This window comes from Corapipo altera, unplaced genomic scaffold (genome assembly GCF_003945725.1).
Source record: "Corapipo altera isolate COAL_440 unplaced genomic scaffold, ASM394572v1 0, whole genome shotgun sequence".
Classification (NCBI taxonomy): domain Eukaryota; kingdom Metazoa; phylum Chordata; class Aves; order Passeriformes; family Pipridae; genus Corapipo; species Corapipo altera.
The window spans coordinates 25581072-25608494 of record NW_020884872.1 but is presented as its reverse complement, the minus strand read 5'-3'; the positions used below and the strand labels follow the sequence as shown (position 1 = coordinate 25608494).

General features: G+C 41.0%; 1 protein-coding gene across 5 annotated transcripts in view; it reads right to left on the bottom strand.

Annotated features, from left to right (window-relative positions):
- The window catches only part of MCF2L (MCF.2 cell line derived transforming sequence like), a 159209-nt gene extending 137521 nt beyond the window's left edge, over positions 1 to 21688 (bottom strand). Inside the window, exons 1-2 of one of the 5 annotated variants that reach the window (XM_027640237.1) lie at positions 21632 to 21688; positions 10583 to 10781 (exon numbers count right to left, since the gene is read on the bottom strand). In XM_027640237.1, coding sequence (XP_027496038.1) covers positions 10583 to 10760 — 178 coding nt within the window. In that variant the 5' untranslated portion in view covers positions 10761 to 10781; positions 21632 to 21688. Of the gene's footprint in view, positions 1 to 10582; positions 10782 to 17850; positions 17926 to 21631 lie in introns of those variants that run through there. The other 4 variants (XM_027640265.1, XM_027640287.1, XM_027640245.1 and 1 more) reach the window with 4 other exon arrangements.
- Positions 21689 to 27423: the final 5735 nt, after the last annotated feature.

Below are 27423 nucleotides of genomic sequence, written 5' to 3'. Positions count from 1 at the left end.
AATGGAGATGCAAGTAGGAAATCCACTTTCAATGCAGTTCTTCCACAGGACATTAAACCTATAACTCAGTTATACACACAATGCTTACTTCTCATTTATACTACAGATTCTCAAGGCCAGATATATAAATTTAAATGTGGGTACTGCATTTTTTTTTTTACATTGGCCCTTTTCTCATAATAAGATACCAGAATATTTACCATATCTTCTGAGCTCCGAAAGCTTTTTTCCACTTGTCCTCTTTCAGTGTTATTGATTCAACAGCAGCATCTACTGGGCATGGAAGGGCAAGATTCAATTTCTTAGAAGAGATTAGAGGGCCAGGCACAGTGGCATGCAATACTCACAGCATCTGTCTCTGGATACTTTGGCAGTGGTCACTGCGAAACCAGAAAGGAACTGAACTTTTAAATATGCTTTTGCTCTCTATTCACCTCTCCAAAAGGAAAACAAACCCAACAAAGAGATGGACGAAAGAATAGTAGTGACTTCTTGTTGCCCTCTGGAGATAACATAAGTACATATTACATTTAGGAATATTACATACACTGGGCTAACAGAACCAGTTGGCAAGAATTCTGCCAGAAGAAGTATTCAAATATTCTTAAAGTTCATGCAATGAAGAGTTTTATTATAAACCTTTTTGCTCTTACAATCTATTTTTCTTCATTGTTAAGCAATTACACAGGTTTTCAAAATAAATAAATAGAAAAACCTCCACCAAACCAGTACTAACCAAACAGCAGTGACTAATAACCAACCAGATCAGACCAAGCAGAAGTTCTTCAAAACTTCACAAAGAACAGATTAACACATGTGAACCTACTAAATGCTCAAAACAAGGATTCCAAAGGACTTTGGCCTTATAACACCCAGCATTTGCCTTCCATAATAGAATCTACCAGGGTCTAAATTCTGTAAGTGGAACACAATAATCGAGGGCCACATTTCTGACAGGCTCATCTAAGCAAGCCAAAGAAAATGACGGGGCAGCTCAGCCTCATCCCTTCCTGTGCCCTTCTGCAGAAACTAGTATTTTATCTGCCTGCTGAAAGGCACACACCATGATCAGGGTTCACAATCATCCCCCTTGCCTGGCTTTTGACATCTACACAATTCCTTCTTTTAAAATGCATCCAGATGAGAACAGGAGCCCTATTCCAAGCACTCACTGTGCATCACAAACCAAGTAATCTTTATTAGATGTACAAATGCTACTGGAGACAGAGAACAAAACTCAGGACTTTCATTTTACAAGTTGGGGCCTCAGTCATCAGCAAAACAAGTTTCCCCTTGCTACCACCACCTCTGGTCTAGTGAATCTTCACTCCTTCAACACGGAGTCGTCATCCAAGAAGAGTCCAGCAGCCAGTCAACTGAGCATCCACGCAGACTTCCAGGCTGAGAAGGAAACTGAGGAGCACTCTTTTTGTGGGCAAATGCTCCAATCCCTTTGCTATGACATGTTGGGAACCCCAATGCCTTTTTAACCAGCCTGCATAAAGCTGACTGTCCTACCATATGAGAGGCCAAGAAGGTGTATGCCGGGCACATGTAGCAGCTCAAGAACATCACACATCCCAAACTAAAGATGAATCCTCCTCAGAAAAATTACTGAAGGAATTACACCCTCTTGGACTTAAAACATCTAAATGCTACAAAAGCACCACAAACACTGGCACTGTTCTCTCCTTCATGCCACTGGTAAGCCTCTTCTTCCTTTGCAGTGCAGTGAACTACAGCAAGTCCAGCAGCACTGCTGGAGCCCCTCCAGCTGGTAAAACAGGAAGACAACTCAACTGCTCCCTTTGGGATCAGTCCAGGCTACAAACACAGATACTATTTTGATACCTTCTATAATCTCATCAATAGCCTTCCTATGTAAATGTGTTTTACAAAAGTGAAAAGGGCAGGCAAGGGCCATTTCTGTGGAATGAAGTATGCCAGGGTACACAATACATCACATACCATTGCTCTGCACTGAAACTACACAGAGGCACATTACAGGACACAGAACAGCAAATTTCAATACATAGTATGGTTCTATAACATACACTGCATGTTCTAAAATGAGGAGTTTCTCAAAATAAGCAGTAGTACAGAGGGAGAAAAGAGTACAATGGCTTAACATGTGTAACATGGCATTTTTTTCTGTATTTTCCCCCTGATTCTCTGACTATAAGCCCTGCATATGTGGAAAAAAGAAACTTCCAGTATTTCTCCTGGAAAAAACTTCTCCTCATCACAGAGTTCTAGTGAAGAGGACTTCGGGCAGCATTAAGAGACCTGACTCTGCTTTTAGGCCCAGCAGCCTTGTCTCAAGTGGATTTTTTGGCAATTCCAGACAGCATTACAAAGGGCCCCAATACCGTCTCTGCACATAAGTGGCCTCATGCATGTATCTGCACACCTTACTGGAAAAAGAAGCTGCTAGTAAGACTGACTGGTTTTAAAAGATCAGCTCTGTAGCTCAAAGCAACCTCAGCAGAGCAACATTTATGTGGTTTCCCTAAAACCTTCACCTTTTGGACATGTTTTCTTGGCAGCAGTTAATCCCAGGTGGCTTGTTTTCCATTCAATCCATAATTTTCAGTGTAGCTGTTTTTCCCCAACATGATTTTTGGATGGAAGTGACACCTGTCGCAGGGATACCTCAAAGCCTTCCCCTCCTTCTTCCACACACTTAGTAATCAGTAGAAGTTAAGGTAAGTTTGCAAAACAGGTCGCACAAATTTAACAGTGGAGAGTTTAAAGTGACAGACTCCAGATGCAATATCAAATTTACTTCCCTCTTCTCTAAATAGAGTTGTTTAGCAACAGTCAGTGGAAATTATATTAGTCTGTTCAATAATTAGTTTAGATGACATTTTAAGATTATAAGCAATAATGTAATTATGTGCAATAAAAAATTTTAAAGAATCACAATTTTTCTAATGTACCCTATGATCAACAAATAGGCTTAAGCAGATCTGGTAAGTTGAGCTGTGAAAATAAAACTTATCACTAAGGAACTTATATTGCCCAAATTAAACACAGTATCTGTAGCTGAAGGAAAAGGTTTTCCTTTGACAGCTGGCCATTTAACCAGTTCTGGTCAACGCTAAACCAGCACAATTTTCAGCATCCAAGAAACCCAGCCATATCAGTATGCATCCAGTCATGGAGCAAGTGCCAAATCCAGAAAGCACCCTGCCCTTACAGAAGAATAAGCCAATTTCTAATACAGAGTTTGGGTTTTTCTGTTTGGATATTATAATCAAGCAGATTTGCAAAGATATCCACTGACTACAGATGCAGGAAAATGGGATTTACAGAATGCCCAAACAGGTTAGACATGTAGCCCCTCTTGAATTTCAATTATACTGCTGCTTAGGCACTTTTCCAATTTCTTTGGAGCCACCTGAGGCACCAAAAGCACAAAGGTACTAATGTCAGAGACTAAACAGAATCGACATAGCTTTCCTGTTTTAGTTTCAGCAAGTATCTGAGACTTCATCCTGCACTAAGAATTCCTGAAAAACAAAGCATAATTTACATCAAACGAGAAAGATTTGTTACATTCAGATGCATCACAAAAGCTAGGAATTTTTATAATAAACTGTTACTGCTTTGTCTTCTGACTAAATGGCTATATATTTCAAATAGATTATAAACAAAAGTACATCTATAACTACATAATATTAAAATATATAATTTCAAGAAAGTTGTATTAACTTTCACTTGCTGTATTTTGGTGGAGAATAACTTCATATCTCCCTATGTCACATAGAAATGCCACTATTTGAGGAAACGCCAAATTTCAGTTTACGTTCATCACTTCTTACCATGAAAGTATTCTGAACATCATGCAGAACAAAGCAGGTATAGTTTCCCTGTAACTTAATCTTAAAAAGTCCTTGCTTCTTTGTACAGATAATTGCAGTTTTCGTCTCCCTTGGCAAGGAGCTCTCCAAGCACAGAACAGGCAGTGAAATGAAGGCAGAACTCCAGCTATACTTCCCAAGTTCATGTGATCTCCAGCTAAAAATCAACCCCAGTCAAACTCTTTCTGAGAAGCAAATCACTCTCTAGGAAATGAGAGAATAAAAAGGGAAAAATAAATGCTGTGACTGGACTGCTCATTACAACAGGGAAAAAGCAGAACGAAGTGTAACAATGCAGCAAAGGTATTACCAATACACTAAGCACCCACTGAAAGTTGTGATGTATAAGCCATTGCAGGACATGTTACTTGGAACATCTCTCTAAAATCTTCCTCAACCGACTTCAGAGAACTTTGAAGAAAAAATTAAAAATGCTTTCACACCTTTAATAAGGGCTAAGAGGAATTTCAGGCAGGACAGTTTCGTGAAAAAAATCTTTTCAGCAAGCAGCAGCTGAACTGAAAGTTCATCAGCTGTGGCACCAAATTATAGACATATATATGTTCATACATATGTACACACACACTCTGAATTTTACTGCTGACATATACCAAAATACCTCTCCATAGCTCATTTTTAGCTGGCAGTGCCTTTTTACACTAACAGAACTTTTCTGCTGTAACTTCTTGAACTGAATGATACTAGCTGAACATTGTTATTTTTATATATTCCATATTTGCTGCAATTCCCAGGAAATAAGGAATTAGAGTAAGATGTCTAATATTAATTTCATTTAAGAGGCTGGTTAACCTGCATAGCTTAGAAGTCTTAAGAAGAAAATCCTGACAAGACTCCTACTGATTTTAATCAGGCTGGATTTTACTGCTCTGTTACTCAAAGCAGCAACACAATACAGAAGGTTTACCATGCAAAGGTTCTCTTTTCCGTGTTAGATAGATTACTCCAATTAGCTTCAAACCTGTCTCATTTTGAAAAGTTAAGCTCATAAGAATTTGCCAAATTCTTTCAGTAGAAACTCAGTTTTAATAAAAAGCAGACCATTTAACTAACACATAAGAACATTGGCTTGCAAACACGTGCTGAGACTGGTACCAGTCCTATAGCAGCCAATAAAGGAACAGGCTTGAAAAGACATTTATTTATAAAATTGAGTTCCCCTGTAAGCAAATAGCCTTGAACATCGGGAAATGCTAACTGTGCCCACACATCTGCTATATCTTACTTGGACATGCACTCACATCAATCAAACTACCAGTACCAAACAAAGCTCCACGTGAATATACTTAAAAGCTCCAGAGTAAAACACATCTAGTCTTTTAGGGACAATCCACTGTCACCAAGCAGACAAAGAAAAGCATACAGCAAAACAAATACTCTTCTCTGCCAACTGTCATGGTGATCCCAGAACAATGTTCATAAAACAGAAGATAAATCCTGAATTCTCCCTTCTTGAGCATTGTGACAGATGCCATCTGGGACAACAATAGCTCCCAGCTACGTGCTGGACTGTGTATCACTAAGTGGCTTGTGTATTATAGCTTAGGGACTCCTGCCCTGGTTGGCTTGTATTTAAAGGTAAGAAACGTCATGGGCTATTTAGCACCTGCACGGACAGGCTGAGAAGTATATAATGCCATCTTCATTCCACAGAAGACGTACCAGTGTTAATCAGATGACAGTGTCACTCCCATGAAAAAAAAGCAGTTGTGTTGTAGCTGCATATGGATATTCTAACAAAGAGGAAATCTCCAACTGCCTCACGAATTTTGGGTTTAATGTGACATTTTAACTGGGGGGGGGGGGAGTAAGCAAACGTCAAAAATACTTGGTCTAATATTCATAGCCTCATTTTTCACATATGCCTGCTAGCTGAAGTGATAATTCATCATATGTGATAATTCATCACATATTTGGTGATATGTAATTCACCAAATTACATATATATATGCACACATATATACACACACACTCTGAATTTTACTGTTGACATTACCAAAATATCTCTCTGTAGCTCATTTTTACATCTAGTATATAAGTTACCTATATATCTAGTACATACTTATATATCTAGTATATAACCTATCTATATCTAATTTATATGATATCCCCTGAAAAAAAGCTTTTCATCAAGTTGTTACTTAAAGTATGCTGTAATGTACGCAGCTTTGGCAATTAAAATTAAAATTCTAGTGAGATATTCTCCAAGAAACTTTATCATATTAAATATCAAACACCTCAAAAAATCAAGGAACTTTTCAAATAAATTGCATTTTTGTGGAAAAGTCCTTCATTTATGCAATAGCACTCTTTTAGCTACCAATAAAAGCAGTTTCTAAGATAAATTTCAGTTTTCTTATTTTTTAATTAAGATTTTTTAGGGGTTGTCTTTGTAGAACTTGAGGAACAGAAAGGACTGGATCCAAACAGCATTAGCTGCTGTTTTTCTGAAAAGTCACTTAATCTGAAACAGTATAATTATTATAACGATGAATACCTACAATGCTTCTGTTGTACATTACTACTGAAATCTTGTATTTATGCAGTTCTGACTAGTGGAGGCAAGGGACTAGTAAGTATAACTGAAGTTATACTATGGGTTCAGAGCATAATCAGAGTTACCAGGATATACAACTGTTTAAGAAACAACATGTTGTTTTTTCCCCACTCTTGTGCAGGTGACGAGTCATCAGCGGTCTTGATAATGTAACCTGACCATACTGTTCCAGTGATCTTGCAGCACATATATTATTCAGTCAAAGCTGTCAGCCTCAGTAATGCCACTGAGCAGCACCTAAAAAGGTGTTTATGTACAGAAAACGATTCAATTTAACATTTTGAGATGATACCACATATATTTTTTCCAAGAGCACACAACTGTAACAGATGAGCATTTCAAGTGCCTGTGAGTACAACAGCTGATAGTGTGTTTTGCAGCACTGTTACAAGTGTTAGAATTGGCACATCACAGTCCTTAGCTGTCTTCTCAGCTGCCTTGTAATTTCTCATACAGAAGTGCTAAAAATCAGGTAAAATGCTAAAAAGGCATATGTTTTATAATTTAAAATAGTTTAAAAAACTGTTTTCCTACTCATGAAGTATGTCATCTTAGGTTAAGTTTGGACCAATGAAACTTCAGACTTCAGTCAGTTGTCACATTTATTCTTGGATTCCTAAAACCTGGGCAGAGCCTTGATAGTCCCTTACTTTTGTAAAAGTTTTGACTATAGCACCCTCATGGCTGCTACATCAGCAATCACTAAGATGTAACATCAGCAAATCTTGATACCACAAAAGGTTTCCTCTGCTTCATTACTGCCTCATGGCAGAAGGCTGAAAAACCATGTGAAAGATTATATTCCAAACAGACCTGAGCTCAACAGAGAACACAAACAAACAAACAAAAAATAGCAATTTGAATTTCCATTTGAAAGGGAAATCTCTAGAGCAGAAAAGCCCCATTCAAAAAACAGCAAAAAAATTGTTGTTATGTAAATAACAACAGTGCAGCACTCCTGAAGTCCAATGCCAGACAGGTAGAACATAACAGGCACTAAGAAATTACAGTAATACTGGATTTTTTTTAATTATTTTTAAAGACTCGTGACTGTCTTTCATGCCTCCATCCTTTCTCCAGGATCTTTCCATTTTTCAGCCTCTGCTGAAGATGAGGGGAAAGGATGTATTACACACACAATCTGAAATAAGGCAAGAGAACACACAAGTTGATCTGACATTAATTATCATGCTTCCATCTTGGTTGTGCTCTGCCACAAGCCAAATTTTGCATGCTGCTTCATCTATTGCTTTCAAGCTAGACTTTTAAAGCTTTCAAGATGCAATATGTTCTCTCTGTGTGCAAACTTGCAGACACAATGAAGACCTGATCTTAATTACAACTTCTAGAAAGACACTGTAGTGAAACTATTGCTGTTAATATATTATCAATAGCACAGCAGATGAGTTCCTGGGGAGGAGGAGGGAATTAAAACTTCAGTAACAGCAACATATGGTTTAATGAAGAGCAGCGAGATGCTCTCCATCATACAGTATTATTAGTCTTCATGAGAGACTAAGAACTCTCACATTTGCTTTCAGAAGCCAAAAATAGAGAAGGGAGAAGACTCCAACATTGTTGGAGTTTATCTTCTGCAGCAACATTTCCCCTTCTGCCTTTTCTCACCTATAAAGCTTAGCTTCACAGAACAAGGGACTATGGCTCTGTTTACCAGCCACAAGAAATACTTGCTTCTTTTCCTGAAATAAACATTTGGATAAGTATTAAAGCTAGAACAAAACAACTGCTCATTCCACCATATACCCAACAAACAAATTACCCATTTTATATGTTCACTATGTTATGCCACTGTAGTTCTTTTCAGAGCAGATTCATTTTAGCAGTCCCTTGATAAAGTCAGAAAATATTAACATGCAGACTGCATCAATTAAGAGTAATAATTTGTTAAAAATCAAAACCCAGTAAAATGGCCACAAACACAATGATTCATTCAATCCTCAATACTAGAAAAACCAGTATTAATTATGACACAAGAAGAGCTTTCATACTTCATTTAGTTTTAAAGTTTATTAACTCTGGCAGAAAATTATCCGTCACTAAGTTTCTCATGTAGTCTCTGCCTAGTTCTGGAAAAGCTCCTTTCCCAGTCTATGCACTATTGTCTTTTTCAAGTCAAAAGAAAACACTTTTTTTTTTTTTTTAATTACATCCTACTTTTTCCAGGCATAAAGAGTATCGTATCATCAGGTGCTTTTCAGTTTCAATTAATGACTTGCAATTCAGCTGTCAAGCCAGGTATGGATGATGTAATGCACAATGAAAAATCTGCTGCATCTCAGGCCAGGAAACTGGGTCCAGAACTTCTTTCACTAAACCTCATATCCCTTGCACTACAGTGACAGAAGGACAGCAGCCACAGCTAAAAGTGAAATTAGCATAGCCAAGTATGTGCAAGCTTTTATAGGCAGTCTCATGCCTATGAAGTGTATGTATACACTCAGTTCCTGGTCCACCTTCAGTGCTTTCATTCCTATCTGTGCAGCTTACTAAGCTTCCTTTGTAGATCAACCAGTCAACCATTAACTCGCCGATACTTAACAGAGAGCACACATGCACCTTCATCTGAACCCAACACAGCTCTGCCCTGAATTTCTGGAGAGGAAGAGTAGTAATTTCCCATTTTAAATCCTTTAGATAACACGAGACAGAAATGTCTCTCCTCTGAGTTCATACTCCAGGCCTGCCTTCCCAGGACTTTTTTGTTTCTTCTTCCACCACAGAAGCATAGTCCTCTTAGCCTAGCTTAAAGCACTGAGATGAAATCAAGTACACCTAGCTCACCTCCAGCAGTGGTTTGTTTCACTGGAGATTTCATTAAGAACAGGCTAGAGACTGTGCAAGCTCCTTAAGTAGCATGTTTAACAATTCTAATTATGTATGAATATTCTCTGCAGAAATCAAGTTCACATTTTCTTACTGTTACTCTATTAGATATGGACAACAAGAAAATTAAAACAAGCACATGACCACCTTCTTCCATAACTTACAAAGATCTCCACTATAAAGTCCAAATATGAGTGATCTCCTTTCAGTTTTGTCTTGCAGTCTAGATACACCCTCCTTATTTCCACAGAAATCATACCTGACGAACCCTGACATCATTCTGTGGAATTACTGCAGGGTTTTTTTGCATCTTTCCTTGTTGCCCTCAAAAGAAATCTTATATTCTGGTGAGGCATCACTAGTACACAAGCAAAATGATTACCCTAATCACTACTTCCTGTTAAGTCAGAGCAAAATATGAGTCATTCTGTAGTAGTACCAACATCATTAGCTCATTACAGATGAAAGAATGAGCTTTTTTTCTCTTCGGACAAAGAAGTCACATCCTGCCTTATAATTGTATATTAAATGCAAAATCGCATTTTAGTGAATTTCACCTTTCTGGTTTTGGATCATCCTTCCAGCTTAGAGAGGTTTGCATTAATATGTGAAGGTATTCTTTAATTACCTACAAGGCTTTATAAAAACAAATTTGCAAAAATGAAATGAAGATGTGTTAATAAAGACCAAATGCCACCAAATGCAATTGCTAATCAAATCTTAAAATTACAATCCATCTGCACTTGTACCAAGGCAAAGGTCACATAGTTTATATATGAATACAACAACCTCCTGCATGGGTAAATATAAGATCAGGTGGTGTGGTAAAAAAAAAGGAAACTCGTATTCTTAGCCCCAGTAACTATAAACTAGAGCTCACTACAGTTTTCTGCTTATGGATCACAGCAACAAAAGCAATGTGAGATAGTGCAGAAGTATTTTGTACTTTCTTCTCAGCAGTTTCAACACTATGACTTTAAAACTGTAGGAAGGTAGGTCAGGTTTCTCTGGGATACCTATTTTTTGCTAAACAATTAATTCATAAAATTATTTTAATTTCTTATAATAAGCATCAGCCCTCCTGAGTACAGGTCTTCATTCTTCACTGGCTGCTATTAAATGTTTTTGTGGTGACATCAGCCTCCTCTAAGTGAATACTCAGCTATTCCTTTACTTGGGATCCTGCCCTACTCTCCTTGCCAGAGACACTATTGCTAAAAGTCTTGAAGCCACCAGTCCTCTTCTAAATACAGTTTGGCAGCCAGAGAGACAATTTCAAAATATACTATATTTTTCTCACCTGCTGTGCTTTCTGGCACCTCCTGCTTATCTTGCACAAGCTGCATGATATCTGACACCACAACCTGATGGTTTGTATCTTCTTCTTTCTCTTCATTAGGCTGGCTGGCTGTTGCAAAACAATTGCAGCTTCCAGTTTCTTTGCACAGGATCAGGGTCCGATACCAGTAGTCAGACATGAAAATTCTGTAAGCTGATTTCTAAATTTAAAAACAAACAGAAAATCATTTTCTGCAAAATGTAAGGAAAAAACCTAGCTACTTGAAAGAAAATGCTCAAATAATGTTAAGACTGACAGTAATATATATCTTCATTTCATTTGAAGAAAAAATATTCTGTCTACACAACAGCCATCCATGGTATAGTATGCAAAGTAAAAACTCCAAGAGTCCCCTTTAGTTTCTTAAAATGCTGATATCATACGTCAGGAAGCTAATGAAAAAAACCCAAACAAACAATATACAAATATCAAATCACATATGATTTTAATAACAACTGGATAAAGGCAAAAAATATCATTATCACTCCATATTTTCAGCAGAACAAGTCATTATTTGTCTTAAAAGCACCTTCCAAAGCTCAGTTTTAACTAGGTGAAAGAAAACCCCAGAACACTGACTGTCAAAAAGTGAAATAATAGAAGAATAAAATAATAATAATAATTAAAAAAGAACAAGATACTATTATTCCCTTATATGAGGAGCTGAAATTACAGTTCAAAATTTTCATAAATAGATCGACTGAATGAAGCCTTGACACTTGAAACGTGGCAGGAAGGGAAGATTTGGTTTCTGACACAGCACCCAGATCCTTTGGGGCTGCCCTCTTCCTGAGCAGAAGGAAGAGGCAACAATTCCCTTAGCCTAGAAAGAGCTGATTAGCAGGATTATTATACGTGCCTAAAAGTAAGAGAGCAAGCATGTTCTTAAACACCTGCAGGCTTCTCAGTTTATGTCAGAGAACTACAGGGGGGGTTGTTTGGTTTTTTTAACATAAACAAAAATCACCTTCTTGAAATTATAACTAAATCATTGTTAACTGTAAATGATTTCTTCTACATGAAGAAACAACTTGATCTTTCCTAATACTTAGGAATTGCTAAAAGGTATTTGGGTACTTTGCAAAGTAGAATCATTGAACAGTTTGGGTTGGAAGAGACCATTTAGAAGTCATCTAGTCCAATGCTCCTGCAATAAGTAGGGACACCTTCAATTCAGTCAGGTTGCTTAGAGCCCATTCAACCTGACCGTGAATGTTTCCAGGGATGGGGCATCCACCACCTCTATGGGCAACCTGTTTGTGTCTCACCACCCCATTTTAAAAAAACCTTTCTTATATCTAATCTAAAATCAACTCTCCTTCAGCTTAAAAATATCACCTCTTCCTATCCCTCCATGCCCTTGTAAAAAGTCCACATCCAAATTTCCTGTAGGCTCCCTTCAGGTACTGGAAGGTGCTGTAAGGTCTCCCTGGAGCCTTTTCTCCTACAGGCTGAAAAATCTCAACACTCTCAGCCTGTTTTCACAAGAAAAGTGCTCCAGCCCTCTGATCATCTTCATGGCCCTCCTATGGACTCACTCCAAAATGTCTACATCCTCCTTATGTTGGGCTCCACAGAGCTGGATGCAGTACTCCAGGTGGAGTCTCACCAGAGTGGAGTAGACGGGCAGAACCACCTCCCTCGACCTGCTGGCCACACTGCTTTTGATGCAGTCCAGGATATGTTTGGCTTTCTGGGCTGTGAGCACACACTGTCAGGTCATGACAGCTTTTCATCCACCAGCACCCCTGAGTCCTTCTCGGCAGGGCTGCTCTTGATCAGTTCATCCCCCAACCTGTATACATACCGGGGGCTGTCCCAGTCCAGCTGTAGCACTTTGCATTTGACCTTTTTAAAACTGCATGAGATTCCCATGGGGCCACTTCTCGAGCTTGTCCAGATCCATCTAGATGGCATCCTGTCTTTCAGGTGTGACAACTGCACCACTCAGCTTGGTGTCATCTGCAAATCTGCTGAGGGTGCACTCGATCCCTTTGTGTCATTAATGAAGATATTAAATAACGCTTGTCCCAGTACAGACCCCTCAGGCACACCACTTGTCATTGATGTCGATCTGACCTGATTGATCACTATCCTCCCAATTCCTCATCTACCAAACAGTCCACCCACCAAATCCATCTCTCTCCAATTTAGAGAGAAGGAAGTTGTGGGGGAGTGTGTCAAAGACTTTACAGAAGTCCAGATTAATGGCATCTGTACCATTCCCTTGTCCACTGATGTATTTACTCCACTGTAGAAGGCCCCTAGGTTGGTCAGGCAGGACTTGCCCTTGATAAAGTCATGTTGGCTGTCCCAAATCACCTCCCTGTCCTCCATGTGCCTTAGCGTTGTTTCTAGGAGGATCTGTTCCACGGTCTTTCCAGGCACAGAGGTGAGGCTGACAGGTTGGTAGTTCCCAGTGTCCTTCTTTTTACCCTTTTTGAAGATAGGTACAATGTTTCATCTTTTCCTATCACCTGGGACTTCACCTGACTGCCATGACTTCAAATAGCATGGAAAGTGGCTTGGGAACAACATCAGCCAATTCCCTCCGGACTCTGGGATGCATCTCATCAGGTCCCATACATTCAGATTCCTCAGGTGGTCACAAACCTGATCTTCTCCTACCATGGGAAGGACTTTGCTCCTCTGGTCCCCATCTTGCAGTCAGTCCATCTACTCGAGAGGTGTGGGAAGAGAGGTTGCCAGTGAGCACTGAGTACCTCAGCCTTCCCCTCATCCATTGTTACCAGTTTGCCATCCTTACTTGTCAGGGGGGGTGCACTTTCTTGGACTTTCCTTTTTTGGCTGACATACCTGTAGAAGCCCTTCTTGTTATTCATTGCATCCCTTGCCTTCAGCTTTGCCTTAGTCTTCCTCAGCCCATCACTACACAACCAGACTGCATTCCTGTTTTCTTCCCAGGATACCCGTCCTTGCTTCCACTGTACTAGCAAGGTGTCATTTCTTTAGGAATTTACACCACATCCAGAGTTGGGTTTGTTCCCACTCTCCTCCAGAAGGTATGTGGGCAATAAAAATAATGTCCCAAACCTCCAAGCACAAGGGACCTGACATAATTTTCCAAGGCCATCTGGAAAACACCAGGCCCAAGCAGGGGAGATATGCCTCTCCCTGGGCAAAATCCATGCTTTTTGGATAAGAAAGAGATGCACAATCTCTCTCCTGCAAAAATCTAAATCCAAGTATTTCTAGTGTATCTCTGTTTCTAGCTGCTGATTAACTTGAGTAAAAGCATCACTCCAGAGTATGGATATTAGCAATGATAAAAGTCAGGATTCTCTATATTACATTTAAAGGTGTCAGTTTTATAGACTTGAACAAAGTAAAGTCCATTTAAAAAGCCTTCTTAATATAAAAGGGTTATCTGTTTCAAAAGAGACAGGCAAAAAAAGACACTCACATTATCTAGCCCCAGATCTCCCAAGAGTCCCCCACGAAGAGTAAAGTACTCTCTCCGGCACTTACTACACTACTTCAACAGAAGAGATTTCCAGATAAAACACTCTTCAAGTATTACAGCAAGGTGCATCTTCTTTAGCCAATATACTGCCAATTTCCTCAGTTCTCCCTTTACGTATTTCCAGAGTTCTAGGTTTTGCAGCGTTTGTCAGAGGATGGTAATGCACTTAAAAGCAAATCTCTCAACTCTTTTTCTAGCTGCTGGACCTGACAGGATCAGTGCACACATTCTCCTTGGCACACAGACAGCAGCAAACACTTACAGCTTTACTAATGCATATACTGCTTGTAAATAATGTATGTAGCAAATAGTTCACAGGTTTAAGCTGCATCTGCCTCTGCAGCTGTCTGGCATGCCACATGCAACGACACACACAGGCGTGCACACACAGGTACCTAAGCAGCACTGAGGTTCTAACCAAGAAAGGATGCCATAGCAATTCAACTTCTGGCTCTCTAGCACAAAACTTCTTTTTACTGCAAGAACTGGGGGAGAGATGGGGAAGTCTCCTCTAAAGGAGACAAGAATCCCAGACACTACCAGCAGTTTTTCCCCTTGATCCTGTGCAAGGTGAACTGAAAAGCAGCTGGATCTATGCTTCAGGAGTCAGCAAACTCTCTAGGAATAAATTTTTAATTTATTGCTTTTCCTTAAGGAATGGAAACTCCTGAAGATTAGCAGAAATAATTATATCCAAACACGCAGTTAAAGACACAGATTTCATTTATGACCTTAATCCTTATCTGATCCACTCATCATCTTGACTTTAAGAGCAGTAATGTGAACTTACTTTTTAAGCCAACACAGTAGGGACTCAGAGGGCAAACAAACTGGGGAAAAAAGTACAAGAGGGTTGAAACATAACCACTGTTTTTCACACTTTCAAGAAGAGAGGCAGCTTGCACAGACATTCACAAAATTACTTGACCAAGATTGCCTATTAAAAGGAAAACATAATAAAAGGGGGGGACCACAAACAACCCAACTTACTCTTTTAAGAGCTAATGTAAAATGTTCCAAATGGTCAAAGCATCCCTGATGGATATATCTCCACTTGGATCACTGCAAGGATACTGCAGACACAAGTAGCTTTTCTTATTACTCCAAAACATCTAAAGATAAACTAATGCCCTCAATCAGCATGAAAACACTAGACTGATGTATCAAGAAAAAAGCTCAAGAATGAAATCTCCCTTTGAAATTTACAGGTCTAAACAAATGCTCCAGAACCTCAGTTTTGCATGCTAAAACCAATACTGCTTGAGAATTTGGGGGTTTCTGTTTGTTTTAAACAAGATTGCAGACATCAAAGTCAGTGAAATACCCAAGGAAAAGCAAGGGCAAATCTGGATCCATTTGTCAGGACATAAAGGCACAGGTAGACTTCACTGCCGCCAGGACCTCTATCCATGGGCCCAAGAGCTGCACCTAAGCTTAGCCCAAGGCCTTAAGTCTGTTCTTCAGCTACACCATCGGCATGCCTGTCTACAACCCTGTCACACGGGCAGGCCTACATCACATCCCTGCCTTGAGTCCTGGCTCTGGATCCATTCACTCCTGACTGGACTCCCAGGAGGGACCAGGTTTATTGCTCACCAGGTCAGGGATAGGTGGTAGAGCCTGTCACCAGCATCCAGTTCAGTGCAAAGCACACAGGAACATGTAGGACTTGGCAGGAACCACTGTATAAGACCAGGCACAGTTACATTACAGCTTTGGCTGTGCTCTAAGTTAGGAAGGAGGGGAAGTCTCCAAGAACACAGCAGGTACAACACGTCACTGTGAATTCAAGTCTTCATGTAAAAGTTGTGTTCTCCTCCTGTGGTGCCAGTTATTTCCACAGGGTACATTGGGTAGGGGTCACCATCCCCCCCATTTACTGCAAATAGTTACCTGCTCTTCTGATATCAATTAGGTATTCTGTGTGCTTTGTCTGCAAGTTCTGGCAGCACGTTAGGTGGATGACACCTTAGCTTTGAAACTGTAATTACATACAGGACCCATAATGCATTAATATGCAATATAAAGGCTATGTAATAATATTCTTAATATCCATGACTTACTTCTTAACTCCGCATTACTCCTTAATTAAGGTACAAATGCTTTCTGAACCATTGCTTATGAAATTCAGACAAAAGAGCAGGTTTTGAAACTTCTGTTTCAATCACTTTGCACACACACTTCGCTGAATTTTCTTCCCCCTTTAATTCAAGGAAAACATTGCAAAGGCAGTAGTTAATAATTATCTTCAAATATAACCAGATTACGCAAAGCACACAGCTATCTCAGAAACTTAAATCCATACTCTGCAGCCATGGCAGTTAAACTCAACTACTTGGGTCCCCATCACCCTGAATCCATTCACTATTCCCCTGGTTATTTAGGGAGGGCATTATTTCTCAGGTGTAACACAAGCATTTAAATATATCTCACTTTGAAGAACATTTGTCTGGTATTTTCAGATTGCCCTGTGAATTACCTCACTCAGCATTTAATCACTGCACCATTTTACCATGCTTTTATTATTGCTCCATTTAAGTCACTGGGAAATAAAATGTATTTATGTGGGGAAAACTGGTCCACATTTAGCACTTACTAAGATTTCACACCCTTATTTTCCATATACACAATGACACTTTATTCCAATGTTCTTAAAGAAAAACTGCTTAATATCTGGCCTGAACAGGCAGGCTTAAACTCAGTAATTCACCAGTTTCAGTACACCTACATCAACAGAGACAGTAGAGTTCCACCTGCTGAAGTAAGAGCTCATCCATGTATCCTACAGGTCTCTGCAGGAGAATTGGACTGAATATCTGTACAGGATTAATGAATGTTTCTTAATTTTAGAATGCATTAAAATACACTGAACGGTATTTAAACCTGTCAATATTGCTCTGATTAGAATCCTTTAGTGCATGTGTCTGGTCTGCAGCATTCTTTCTAAATTTTATGCTTTGCAATACTGGCCAGTCATTCTTCCCATTGCCCAATGCAAGGGGAAAGTGCAAAATACGTAAGACACACATTACAGCCTGTATTTCTCCCATCCAAAGTCAGACACGAAACTGAGAGGTCTAAGTTAAGAACCTACTTGATCCATGTGACTTCAGCATTCACTAGTGTAAAAGAGATGTGCTTCCTGAGGGCTCATCAGTCCCTCTCATTGACTCCAGAGAGAGTCCAAGGCAACTGTGGATGAACCGGAGTTTGTATCATGAAAAGTCCCACTTTTGTATACATTACTGATGGAGTGCCACAAAATGTGAGTCATGTAATAAAAACAATAAAGCATTTCAGGATTTTAGTAGAGCCCATTAAACTACTCAAATTCTGCCTAGGGAGATATTTTATTTCTACTCTTGCCCCTCCCCCAGTCCTTTCACATTTTGTTCAGAAAGATTAAGACGAAAAATCATCAGCAACAAAGCCCAATTCTCGTCTCTCTCTATGGGAATATCCTTTTATGTTTTAAGTCAAAATCAATTTAAAGACTAAATGTTTTCTCATTTGGAGCTTTACTGTGATCAACATTTAAACTTGAGTACTAAGCAGTCCTTCAAGATAAATGGTCTCATTTTTTATTTAAAAGCCTTTCACAAAATATTAGAAATCATCAACAGACTTATGTGGAAAATACTAATTTCAAAGAAATTGTATGACTATTTAGCAAGAGATAAACTGAGGCCTTTTCAAAGGGAAAAAAAAAAATCAAATGTGTTTCATAAGAGAAGTGCTTTCTTACCTATTCAACTTTTTGTCTTAAAGGTAGCCACTTCTTTTTTGAGGAACACTTTCAAGTTTAAATGAAGTCCTCAGCTGTCTTCCTTCCTCCTTTTGGGGCAGGCAGACAGGAAAAGTTTATCTTTTGTTACTTGACTCAGAATTGGGCCTTATATTTTAAGACCTTTAACAAAACGTTAAACAAGGTAAACATACATCACAGAGCTCAGCTGAGTTCCCAAGACTTGAGCAACCTTCCTGCCTGCCTGCCTACAACCACTCTGCACATGGGTGAAGGAATAATTTCAAAGTAGTCAGCCAGATTCTCCCTCCCTTTTCAGAGCTACAGGCCCAGTGCCCACCAAGCTGCCCACAGACTGTTGGAGCAGAGCCTGAGAGCAAGGGAGCAGCTTCCTGCAGGAATGAAATGAGGTATGGGCAAAGCCAGAAGTTACTCTTCCTGCCCCATCAGCTGCAGGCATCTTCACCAGAGCTGCATCCGAAATCCTTCAGAAACCTGGAACTTTAAATTATTTTCCCTTTGGATCCACCACAGGAAAAACCAGAGGCCTTCAACTTTAACACGGCATTGGATTTGAAAAGTGGCTTGCTATCTGTTCTGTACAAACTTCATGTCTAATGCTGAGTGCAAGATCTTCCCTATTTTCAGTGAATATAGCCAAAGAAAGTCAGAGTCTGAGGAGAGTTGATGTAAATGTGGAGAAAAGCACCATATTATAGAATTCTAGTTGCCTAGAGATCATTATTAGCAAAAGCGTAATTTTCTTAGTCTTCAGAACTCCCACCAAACCACCTACATTCCTTTTTAAATTAGGCATCTAAACTTCTCCTCCCACCCCCTCATACTGCCCCCACACAAAGTTTTCTTTCCCACTCATTTCTCCATCCAACCATGAGAAACCAAACAATCCCACTGGCCTGAACATGGTGTCCTCTAAAGTGGCATGGAGAGCTGCTTACACCTCTCTAGAACTGTTCAGTCTGTATCTGTTTCCACTCAGATTTCACACATTTCAGGGATTTTCCCCTAGACCCCAGAGAATGACAAGCTAGGTTTCATTTTTAGATTAAGCCTGAAACACAATAGAAGCTGATAGTGCTATGCAGCACTCTGTGGAGAATGAGGTGGTTTTGGACTTGACCCCTTATTTCAAGGGGCTGATAAATCTCCCCTTATTCGAGTTGTTCTCATGATAAACCCAAACTCCCATCTCACCGATGTGTTATACTGGATGCACAAAGCTGTGATGAACACAAGACGCTGCCCACTAGCACGAAGACACTACACAAATACCATTTGCTTAACTCAAAGGTACCTGTGGCCAAGCATGCAAATTCCAACTCCTAGACTAATTCAGCTGAGAAAAGAAAAATATATGCTACTTTCTAAAGGTTGGTGAGTACATGGTATGTTCTATTTTAATTTATTTATCATGGGAACAAGCATCACAATATTAGCAGTTTCTCCTGAAGGTAGAACTTGGAATGCCTAAGACCTTTCTCTGCAGAAAGCTTCAAGGACAGCGCCTTTGTTCAGTAACCGTAAAACAGGAGTACGTGCTTTGCTCAGCTTAGAGGACACAGGTCTCCGAGAGATCACTTGGGTCACTTCATCCCACTGACTTGCTGACAAACATATAATAGGTGTCCAGTTTCAAAGGGCTCACAGACCATCTACTCCACATGTCCCTTCTCTTCCTCCTCCTCCTAACCCCAGCTTGTGGCAGATCAAAAGCATTTTGTAATATCCCATAAAAAACCCTCAAGACGTGTAGCTTCAGCATTCAGCCTTTTACCATCACGCACATGGGGGAAAAAAGGCATGGCTGAGGTTTCCTAAGGCTAAAGAAACCTTCCCTAACTGCCTGTCTACAGAGATGGAGAGCACTGCTGCCAAGGTATCCTGTGCCTGCAGAATTTGTTGCACAGAAGTGCAAGGTAAAGGAGATACTTCAGGAAAGAAGAGACAAGTTGTCCTCCCATCTGTCTGAGATTTAATTTCTTGTTAAGTAACCATGATGACTACTTCCTAACGAAGTTGTTATAGATTTACCCAACAGAGTAATTTTGTTAGAAACTGACAACAACTTTCATCTTGAAAGGAGAATTGCATTCAAAATTTCAAGTTTTAAGACAATTACACCTGGTAGCTATTTTGAAGTTCCAGCAAAGCCTCAACAGTGCACACAGATGGCTGCCTTCAAGACTGATTTTACAGATGTATTTGTCATTCAAGAAAAAAGGCCTTTCCATGCAATTTCTGCAATTACTTTTGTATAGTCCAGTCCCAAATCAGTGAGGCATATCAGTTCTGGAAGCCATCTGAAACACAAAAATCACAAAGTTCAACAGAAAAAAAATCATATGGATGCAATCCCGACCTCCCTACAGAAGGGAAAAGAATGGATAAGAGGGTTGTGTGGTAGCAGCCAGGCCCTAAATGAGAAATAACATGCAGCATCAAGTACAAAAACAATGCTCAATTCTCTACCTACCACTGTGCCTTTATTAGGCCTGTGCTTTAGCACCTCCTTGAATTAGTGTCCAGATCAATTTTTTCCCTTCCCCCTCCTACTAAAATGACAAGATGTTAGAATACTGTTCTTTATTTTTCAGCATGCTAACCCAACTTGCACAGCATAAGTACATTAATAAGCACAGACCCTGTTACTGAACATTAATTTGACTGTTCCACTCCCCAAGCCAGAAAAGCCGTATGAGTACTAACAAACTCCAAAAAGCACTTGAAAACTGTCACAAAAAGGCAACCTACAGGAGATCTTTTAGAAAATAAATCTGGTTTCTTTTTATTTGCTTTCTCACTTTTTATTATTCACATTCTCAGTCATTCTGCAATCACTAAATCAAACCGGCTTTAAAAATTAAATAAAAGGTTTGCAAGAACAAATAGGCAGTAGGCATTGCCAAGGCTGTTGAAGTTTAAAATTCCTTTTCAAGGGTTTCGGCTAAAAATATCTTTAAACAAACCTTTCTTTCTGTTTTTTTACATTACAAACACTTAAATCTCCTTCCTTTTGTAGATAAAAAAGGAACAGAAGTAAAAAAACCCAAACCACCAAACAAAAAACAAAACAAACAAACAAAAAAACCCAAAACAAAACGATCAAATCTACAGACAACACTGCTGGCAAATTTAATAGCCCAGTCCCAGTAGCCCCAGTGAAAATGCAAAAGGTAAATAAACACTACCAGCGGCAGAAACATCCTATTTTACAGTCTGTGCGATTAACCATTGCAGGTAACACAGGCCAACACCACCTCTTCACACCAGGGGACCGCTTTGTTTCACTAATTCGGGGATGCTGTCGAGTTTGCTTCCACAGTCCCAGCTGCACAAGCCCTGCTCGCACCATCGCAGCGCAGGGCAGGGCAGGCTCGGCGGGGCAGCCCCGGCCGCCCCCACACCCCCGGGAGCAGAGGGCATCCCTTGGCGACCGCCCCGTGTGATATTTGTCCGCTCGTTCTCAGGCAGGTTACCGTACTTGCCTTTGTTTGCCTTCCTCCCCCAGCCCGGATCTACCGCCACCGAAACTGAGGGGGACTAAATAAAGAGGAAGGAAGAGAAACACGGACAAGCCCCCGCCGAGGAGCCCCGGTGAGCGGCGGTGCAGCCGCCCCGACACGCCCGCCCGTGACCCGGCGCGGCCCGTCCTGCCCGGGGCTCCCCCGCCTCTGCCCGGGCTCGGGGCGCTCCCCGGGGCCGAGCGGGGCCGGGCGGGCGGTGCGGGGCTGCCTGCGGGCCATGCGGCGACCCCACTCACCTCGGCGCCCTGCCCGGAGGACCAGGTGACCGCCGCCGCCGGCGCTCAGCAGCTCGCCCCGGCGAGTGGGACAGCACCTCCCCCCGGAGCCGGCGGGATGGGAGGGAACGGGATGGGATGCAGCGGAGGGGAGGTGTCGCGGGGCCCCGCCCGCGGGCAGGGGGGCGGTGGCGAGGGGCTGCCTTTTGTCAGGGCTCCGATCCTCGCCCCAGCACCGGCATCTCTCGCCCCGTGCGTGCTCCCGGAGGAGGCGGCCAGAGGCCCTTTGTGTGGCGGGGCGAGGCAGCGGAGCAGAGCTGAGCGCTCCTCCCCGCCCCGGGCGCGCCGGCCGCGCTTCCCTCGAGCACCTGGAGCGGCCGGGAGGCACCGCTGCCTCCTCGCAGCCGCTCACAAAGGGCAGGTGCTCATCAGGTAAGAATTGTTGGAGTTAAGGGCTTCACATGTCTTTTTCAGGGAAAAGTGTTTATTTCCAGGAAAGCCGTTGCTACCTGTAGGAGTATCGCATCATCTTTTGTGGCACTGTGGCAATTAGGGACAGGGTTTAGTGGCAGTGCTGGGTTAACGGTTGGACTCGGTGATCTTGGAGGTCTTTTCCAACCTAAACAATTCCACGATCCTGTAATAGCAGAAAGGTACACCCTCTGCCATGTGAGTTTTGCAGCCTTAGTTCTGCCATTTCCTGGTGTTTCAGTGCTTGGCTCACAGCGTTTTGTCATGCTTCTATTGGAATGCGTGTAGGAAGGTAACAGCTTTTTTTGTGTTTATGTCTTGATCAGACAATCGCACAGCTGGAAGTGGGTTAGTTTTCCCATCATACAAAAGAAAAAAAGGCAGCAAACCAGCCAACAACAGGTGTTTGCTTTTTCATTCAGGTATCCCCAAACAGTAAAAACTTTGCCTGTAAGCAAAACAGCGTGCAGCGTCTGCTTTCATGTGCTGCATGTATAAACACGTGGAAAACAGGTGCTGTAGAGAAGACGTGCTTCACGGGAAGCATCCAAGGTGTGTGCCTAACTGACCACATGGGCTTTCCCAATCCCTTCTCCTCTCAGGGGGACAGAAGTCTTTCATGCTACGCTACACCTGTGCTTGCAACAGTGATGGTTTACATTCATGGTAACTGAACTGCAGGTTTCAGAAATGAAATTTTTTAAGAAGTGTATCCCAGGACTGAGGACAAAGAGGGGTTACCACATATTTCTTGCACTATCTTTCTTAAGCAAGAGGCTTCTCATTTTTAGAAATACATCAGATGACAAAGATATGCTGTGTACACTTGTCTTCTTAATAACCTGAAATGCTCTTTCTTAAAGCCCAGTGACCCAGGGTAGTGTTAGGAAATGGCTTACAGAAACAAGTTTCAGTATCTAGCAGCTTCTTATGGCAGCTTAACCCAAAATGGGGTCAAACTGAACCTGAGGTAGGTAAGTAATCAAGTCACCTTAGCAGCACCCATGCTCTGTTCTCACATGCTCCGCTGTGTCATGGGAAACAGTGAGCCTGCAACACGTCACTGCAAAACTCTGCAGAGAGAAAGTGCAGATTCAGATAGATCACTGGTTTTTCTTTTTTTTTTTTTTTCAGTACCTCACAAGAACATTTCAGTGTTGGTTGAAAAGATCTGGTTGGCTGTCCAGGGAAAAGGGCCAATTAATGATGACATGAAAGAGCAGAGAGGATGCCTTAATTTGGAGATACTGTCAAAAATAGCTTTGAAAGAAGTCTCTGAAGCACAAGGGAGGGAGCAACCAAACATACAATTTAGATTTCAGTTCTGTTTTGTGTTGCAGGCATTTTTTGATCTCTATCCCTACAGCTACACCTACAGAAGTAAATCAAATGGGGCTGGGGTTCAGGATTAAACCACAGCACTGGTGAGCTTCTGTACTGTCTCCAGGGCGGTGGTATCCCCAGTGTGATTCTGTCTAGCAAACCAGCAGTCCCTGAGGCAGCTCCCAGCACAGCTCATGGGTTGGTGTGGGCCAGGGGCCATTCCCAGTAGACTGTCTGCATGCAGCTGACCTATTTTGGAAGGTAAGAGAGTTTAGCTGTGTGTATGCAAGGCCATGTCGTGCCAGTACGTTCCTGTGCCAAAGGACAGTTCCTGACCTGCTTTATTGGCTAGTAGAAAGGTGAGGGGTTTGACTTTTGTGATCCCTGCTGTGTTCTGTGTCAAACCAGAACCTTAGGCACTGGCTGGAGTTAAGCAGTGAGAAGTCAGACCAAAGATCTGAGCATTTTATTGATCGAGCAGGATTTCTGCAGAAATCTTTGCTCAAAAGAAGGTACAGTTGCATTGGCTAGTAGTATCAGAATTTATGGAAGAAATGTATCTTATTATGAATAGACTTTGTTTCCTCAGATATGTTATTTCTTCTACATTAAATAAACTACATTTATTCATACAGCATTGGCTTTTTAAAAAATTCTATATTCCACAGAAAATACTGTTTTTTCTCTGACTAATGCCAAGAAGCTGGAGTGGATTTCAGCAGGGAAGCAGTTAAGTTTCAAGCAAATGTCAAGAACAGAGTTCTAAAGAAATTATTAAAGAAAGTAAGTCACTAGAGCAAATGTGCTTCAGCACATTACAGCAGCTGAAGTTAAACGTGGATTAGAGTGAGACTGAATTATTTTAAGATATCTGTCCTAAATATGAGTAGTAGGGTGGGATTCCTCAGAATTGTAAACCAATGAAGGTATTATGGCTCTGGAAAAAATTGTGCCATGGAGCACCTCCTTCACAGGCATGTACTTAGTATTTTTGGTGCCCTGTCAGTGTGAAAATTCTATAAATAAATATGGCGGTAGTTTTTATTGAATTTGTGTTTTGGGGTTTTTTTTACTTTTCAGCTCAAAAAAAACCTGGGATGAGAAAGCCCAGAAAGATCTAACAAATGCTGAGGTGCTGGACATGCTCAGTTATTGCACAGATGTTGAAGGCTATGACGGGATAAACTCTGCAAGGTGTTTGAGGCTCGCTGGCACAGCAGTATTTTGGGAGTCAGATTGGGAAGGCAGATGACCATCCTTCCAGTGAAGGAAGGGCCTTTAGTTCAGGAGTTAACTTCTTCTGATCCTATGCCCAGTGTCCTTTGCAAAATTTGTCCAGAAAAACACTGTAGAATGCATGTTTATATTAAATTTCCAGAAGAGGTGTACGAAGGTAGGAAAAATAGGGAACCGTTATTGTGTGCTCTGGTGTAATTCTATGCGCATGTATAGACGAGAGCGCGCATTCAGGAGAGAGCAGAACTACAGCACTATGGGAAGAGATTACCTTAGTGTGAGCTGTATCTGTTTCTGCCAGTTATGAAGTCTGGAGGGGCTACAAAATAACAACAGGTTGGCTTTCAGGGGGAAATTACATGAATTGTGTCTATCAAAAATCTGAGACCTTTTTTTATTTTAACTGGTCTAAGCCACATCTTGTACAAAATCCTGTCTGTAAAATCATAGTAATGTACTGAGAAAAAAATACACAGAAAATTAAGACTCAAAGATTTATCAGTGGAAAATATAATGGAAATGGGAAGTGGAAGAGCCCAGACTTTCGTGAATCCCATTGGTAGGCTGCACAATTCCATGTTTTTACAAGAAGCAAGCAAAATATTCTACCATAAAATCTAGCCTGTCTTATTACACTATGAACATTAACTAGCATGACTAATAGACTCAGGGGATGCTATGCAATCATACTCTGCTTTCTGATGGTGTAAAGTATCTCCAGAAATTTTTCCTCCTCTAGTATGAAATATTTACCTTAGTACAAATCCTAAGAACACACTAAAAATAACCATTCTCTCCATAAATAATAGAAAGACTCTTGATTTCAGGGTTATTCTAAGGCTGAAAAATCAAGCCGAATGTGCTAGAAATACCAGCAGAGGCCATAGTAGTCCTTTTAGCCTGTAGTAAGTTAGATTTTATCCAAAGGGTGCTGCAGAAGATTCAGCTTGTTAGGGTTGGATCATCCTTTTGTGTCCACCAGGATTCTTGATAAAACACAGGGCAGCTGCCATAACAAATGGGAAAGAAACTGGCTAGGGCAGGAATCAAATGGATAAGACACTCAAATATGTGCAGTGAACAGGAAGAAAGCTCATTAGCTACAAGGAAAAAGAAATGTGCACACCAATTGCTCTTTGATGCCCTTTCCGAACTCATTTTGATCAAAAAACAGTGTACAGACTTGGGATTTGAAAAACAGGTGGTTGAATGGGAGACTTCTTAAAGCATTGTCACCACTTCTGTGAAGACACACGGGACTCTGGAGATGAAGTCATTCATTGTAAACTTTCTACCATTTATTGCTGTGATTCCCTGAACTAGTGACTGGAACAACCATGAAGATACACTTTAGTCTTGTAAGAGGAATGAATAAACCAAGATGAAAGTTATCTCTAGGGAATCAGCTTACAAAGGGGAATCCTTCAGTGGGACCTTCCTATTGGGAGGTTCTAGGAAACCTGTAGCAATGGGAGCAGGGACTAAGGGAAACTGTAGCTAGTGTGGAAAAAGCCTCTTTATTTACATAGCGTTAAAAAGGCACGTTAAAAGGCTCTAAACTCTTCTGAAATCCAGAAACTGCTTTTTTATGCTCTTCCATTCTAATTGAACCAACACTGAGGAAAGCACTAGCTGCACAAAGCAGGCAGAGTTCACGCAGCTGATGTGTGCCTTACCTATCTCGTGTAGCAGAGCTTGCAGAAAGGGCCTGGAACAGCAATACAATCTCAAATGTGCCTGTCACAAGACAGAAGGTGTTTTCCTGCAGGTATGGGAAAATCTATAGGGAAAGCATCTCCCCATATTTTGATTTAGCAAATATGTGAGATTTCTAGCAAATTCGTGCTGGAGGTGTCCATGGAAAAATCTGTCCTGTTGTTTACCTGGGTGATTGGCACAGAATCAGACTCTTCCACCACTTCCGGTGCCCGTAAAGCATATCTGGCATGTGGAAAATATGATCCTCTTTCCTTTCCTCCCTTCCTTCCTTTCAGGGTAATAAGTGAGGGCAGGCCTCTCATTAGCAGTCTGTTAAAGGTTTTGGGAGGACTGGGAGGTCTTCCTGTAACCCCAAGTGTAGAGTATATCTAAAGGGAAGGAGGAAGATTCACTGCTAGAGACCTGGGATTCTGAAGATGCTTAGGTCCTACAAAATTCCACAGCTTCAGGCTGCAAGGTCCAGACCTTGTCAGCTAAATAAGATTAGTCCTAATCTGTGTATTGGGGACATGGCCACAGGGAATAAAATCATGTGGGAGGACGAAGCCCTAAGTCCATCCTGCTAATGGCTTGTGCGAGAGCCCCAAATTCTACCTTCAGTATTCATGTTTCGAATTTTGAGGCTTTGTTGCTATAGTGACAGAAGTCACTGAGAATATTTTGGGTTTTTTTCTTTGTCATGGATGCAAAACATCACTTGCCATGTATGTTTTCTGTCCCTTCTAGTTGCCTTTTCTTTTTAGGCAAGAACTTCCTCAAGAGTTTTTTTTTAAAAATGAATTAATTAATGGTGTTCATTGTGCTTATGTTCAGTACCATTAGGCAGTAAATACAAACATACACAAACAAATACATACTAAAGGACTTGGGCTGAATGTCATGATTACTATTTGTTTTTATTCTCAGTGACCATCCAACAGCTGTGCATTAAACACAAACAGGTGTAAGTGCCTGAACCTGAACCTCACACTTGGCATCTTGGATCATATTTTGAGATTGAGTTGTTCCAATAACACAGCTCCCACTTAATTCTGCTTATGCAGAGAAGAGGCAGAAAGGGAGAG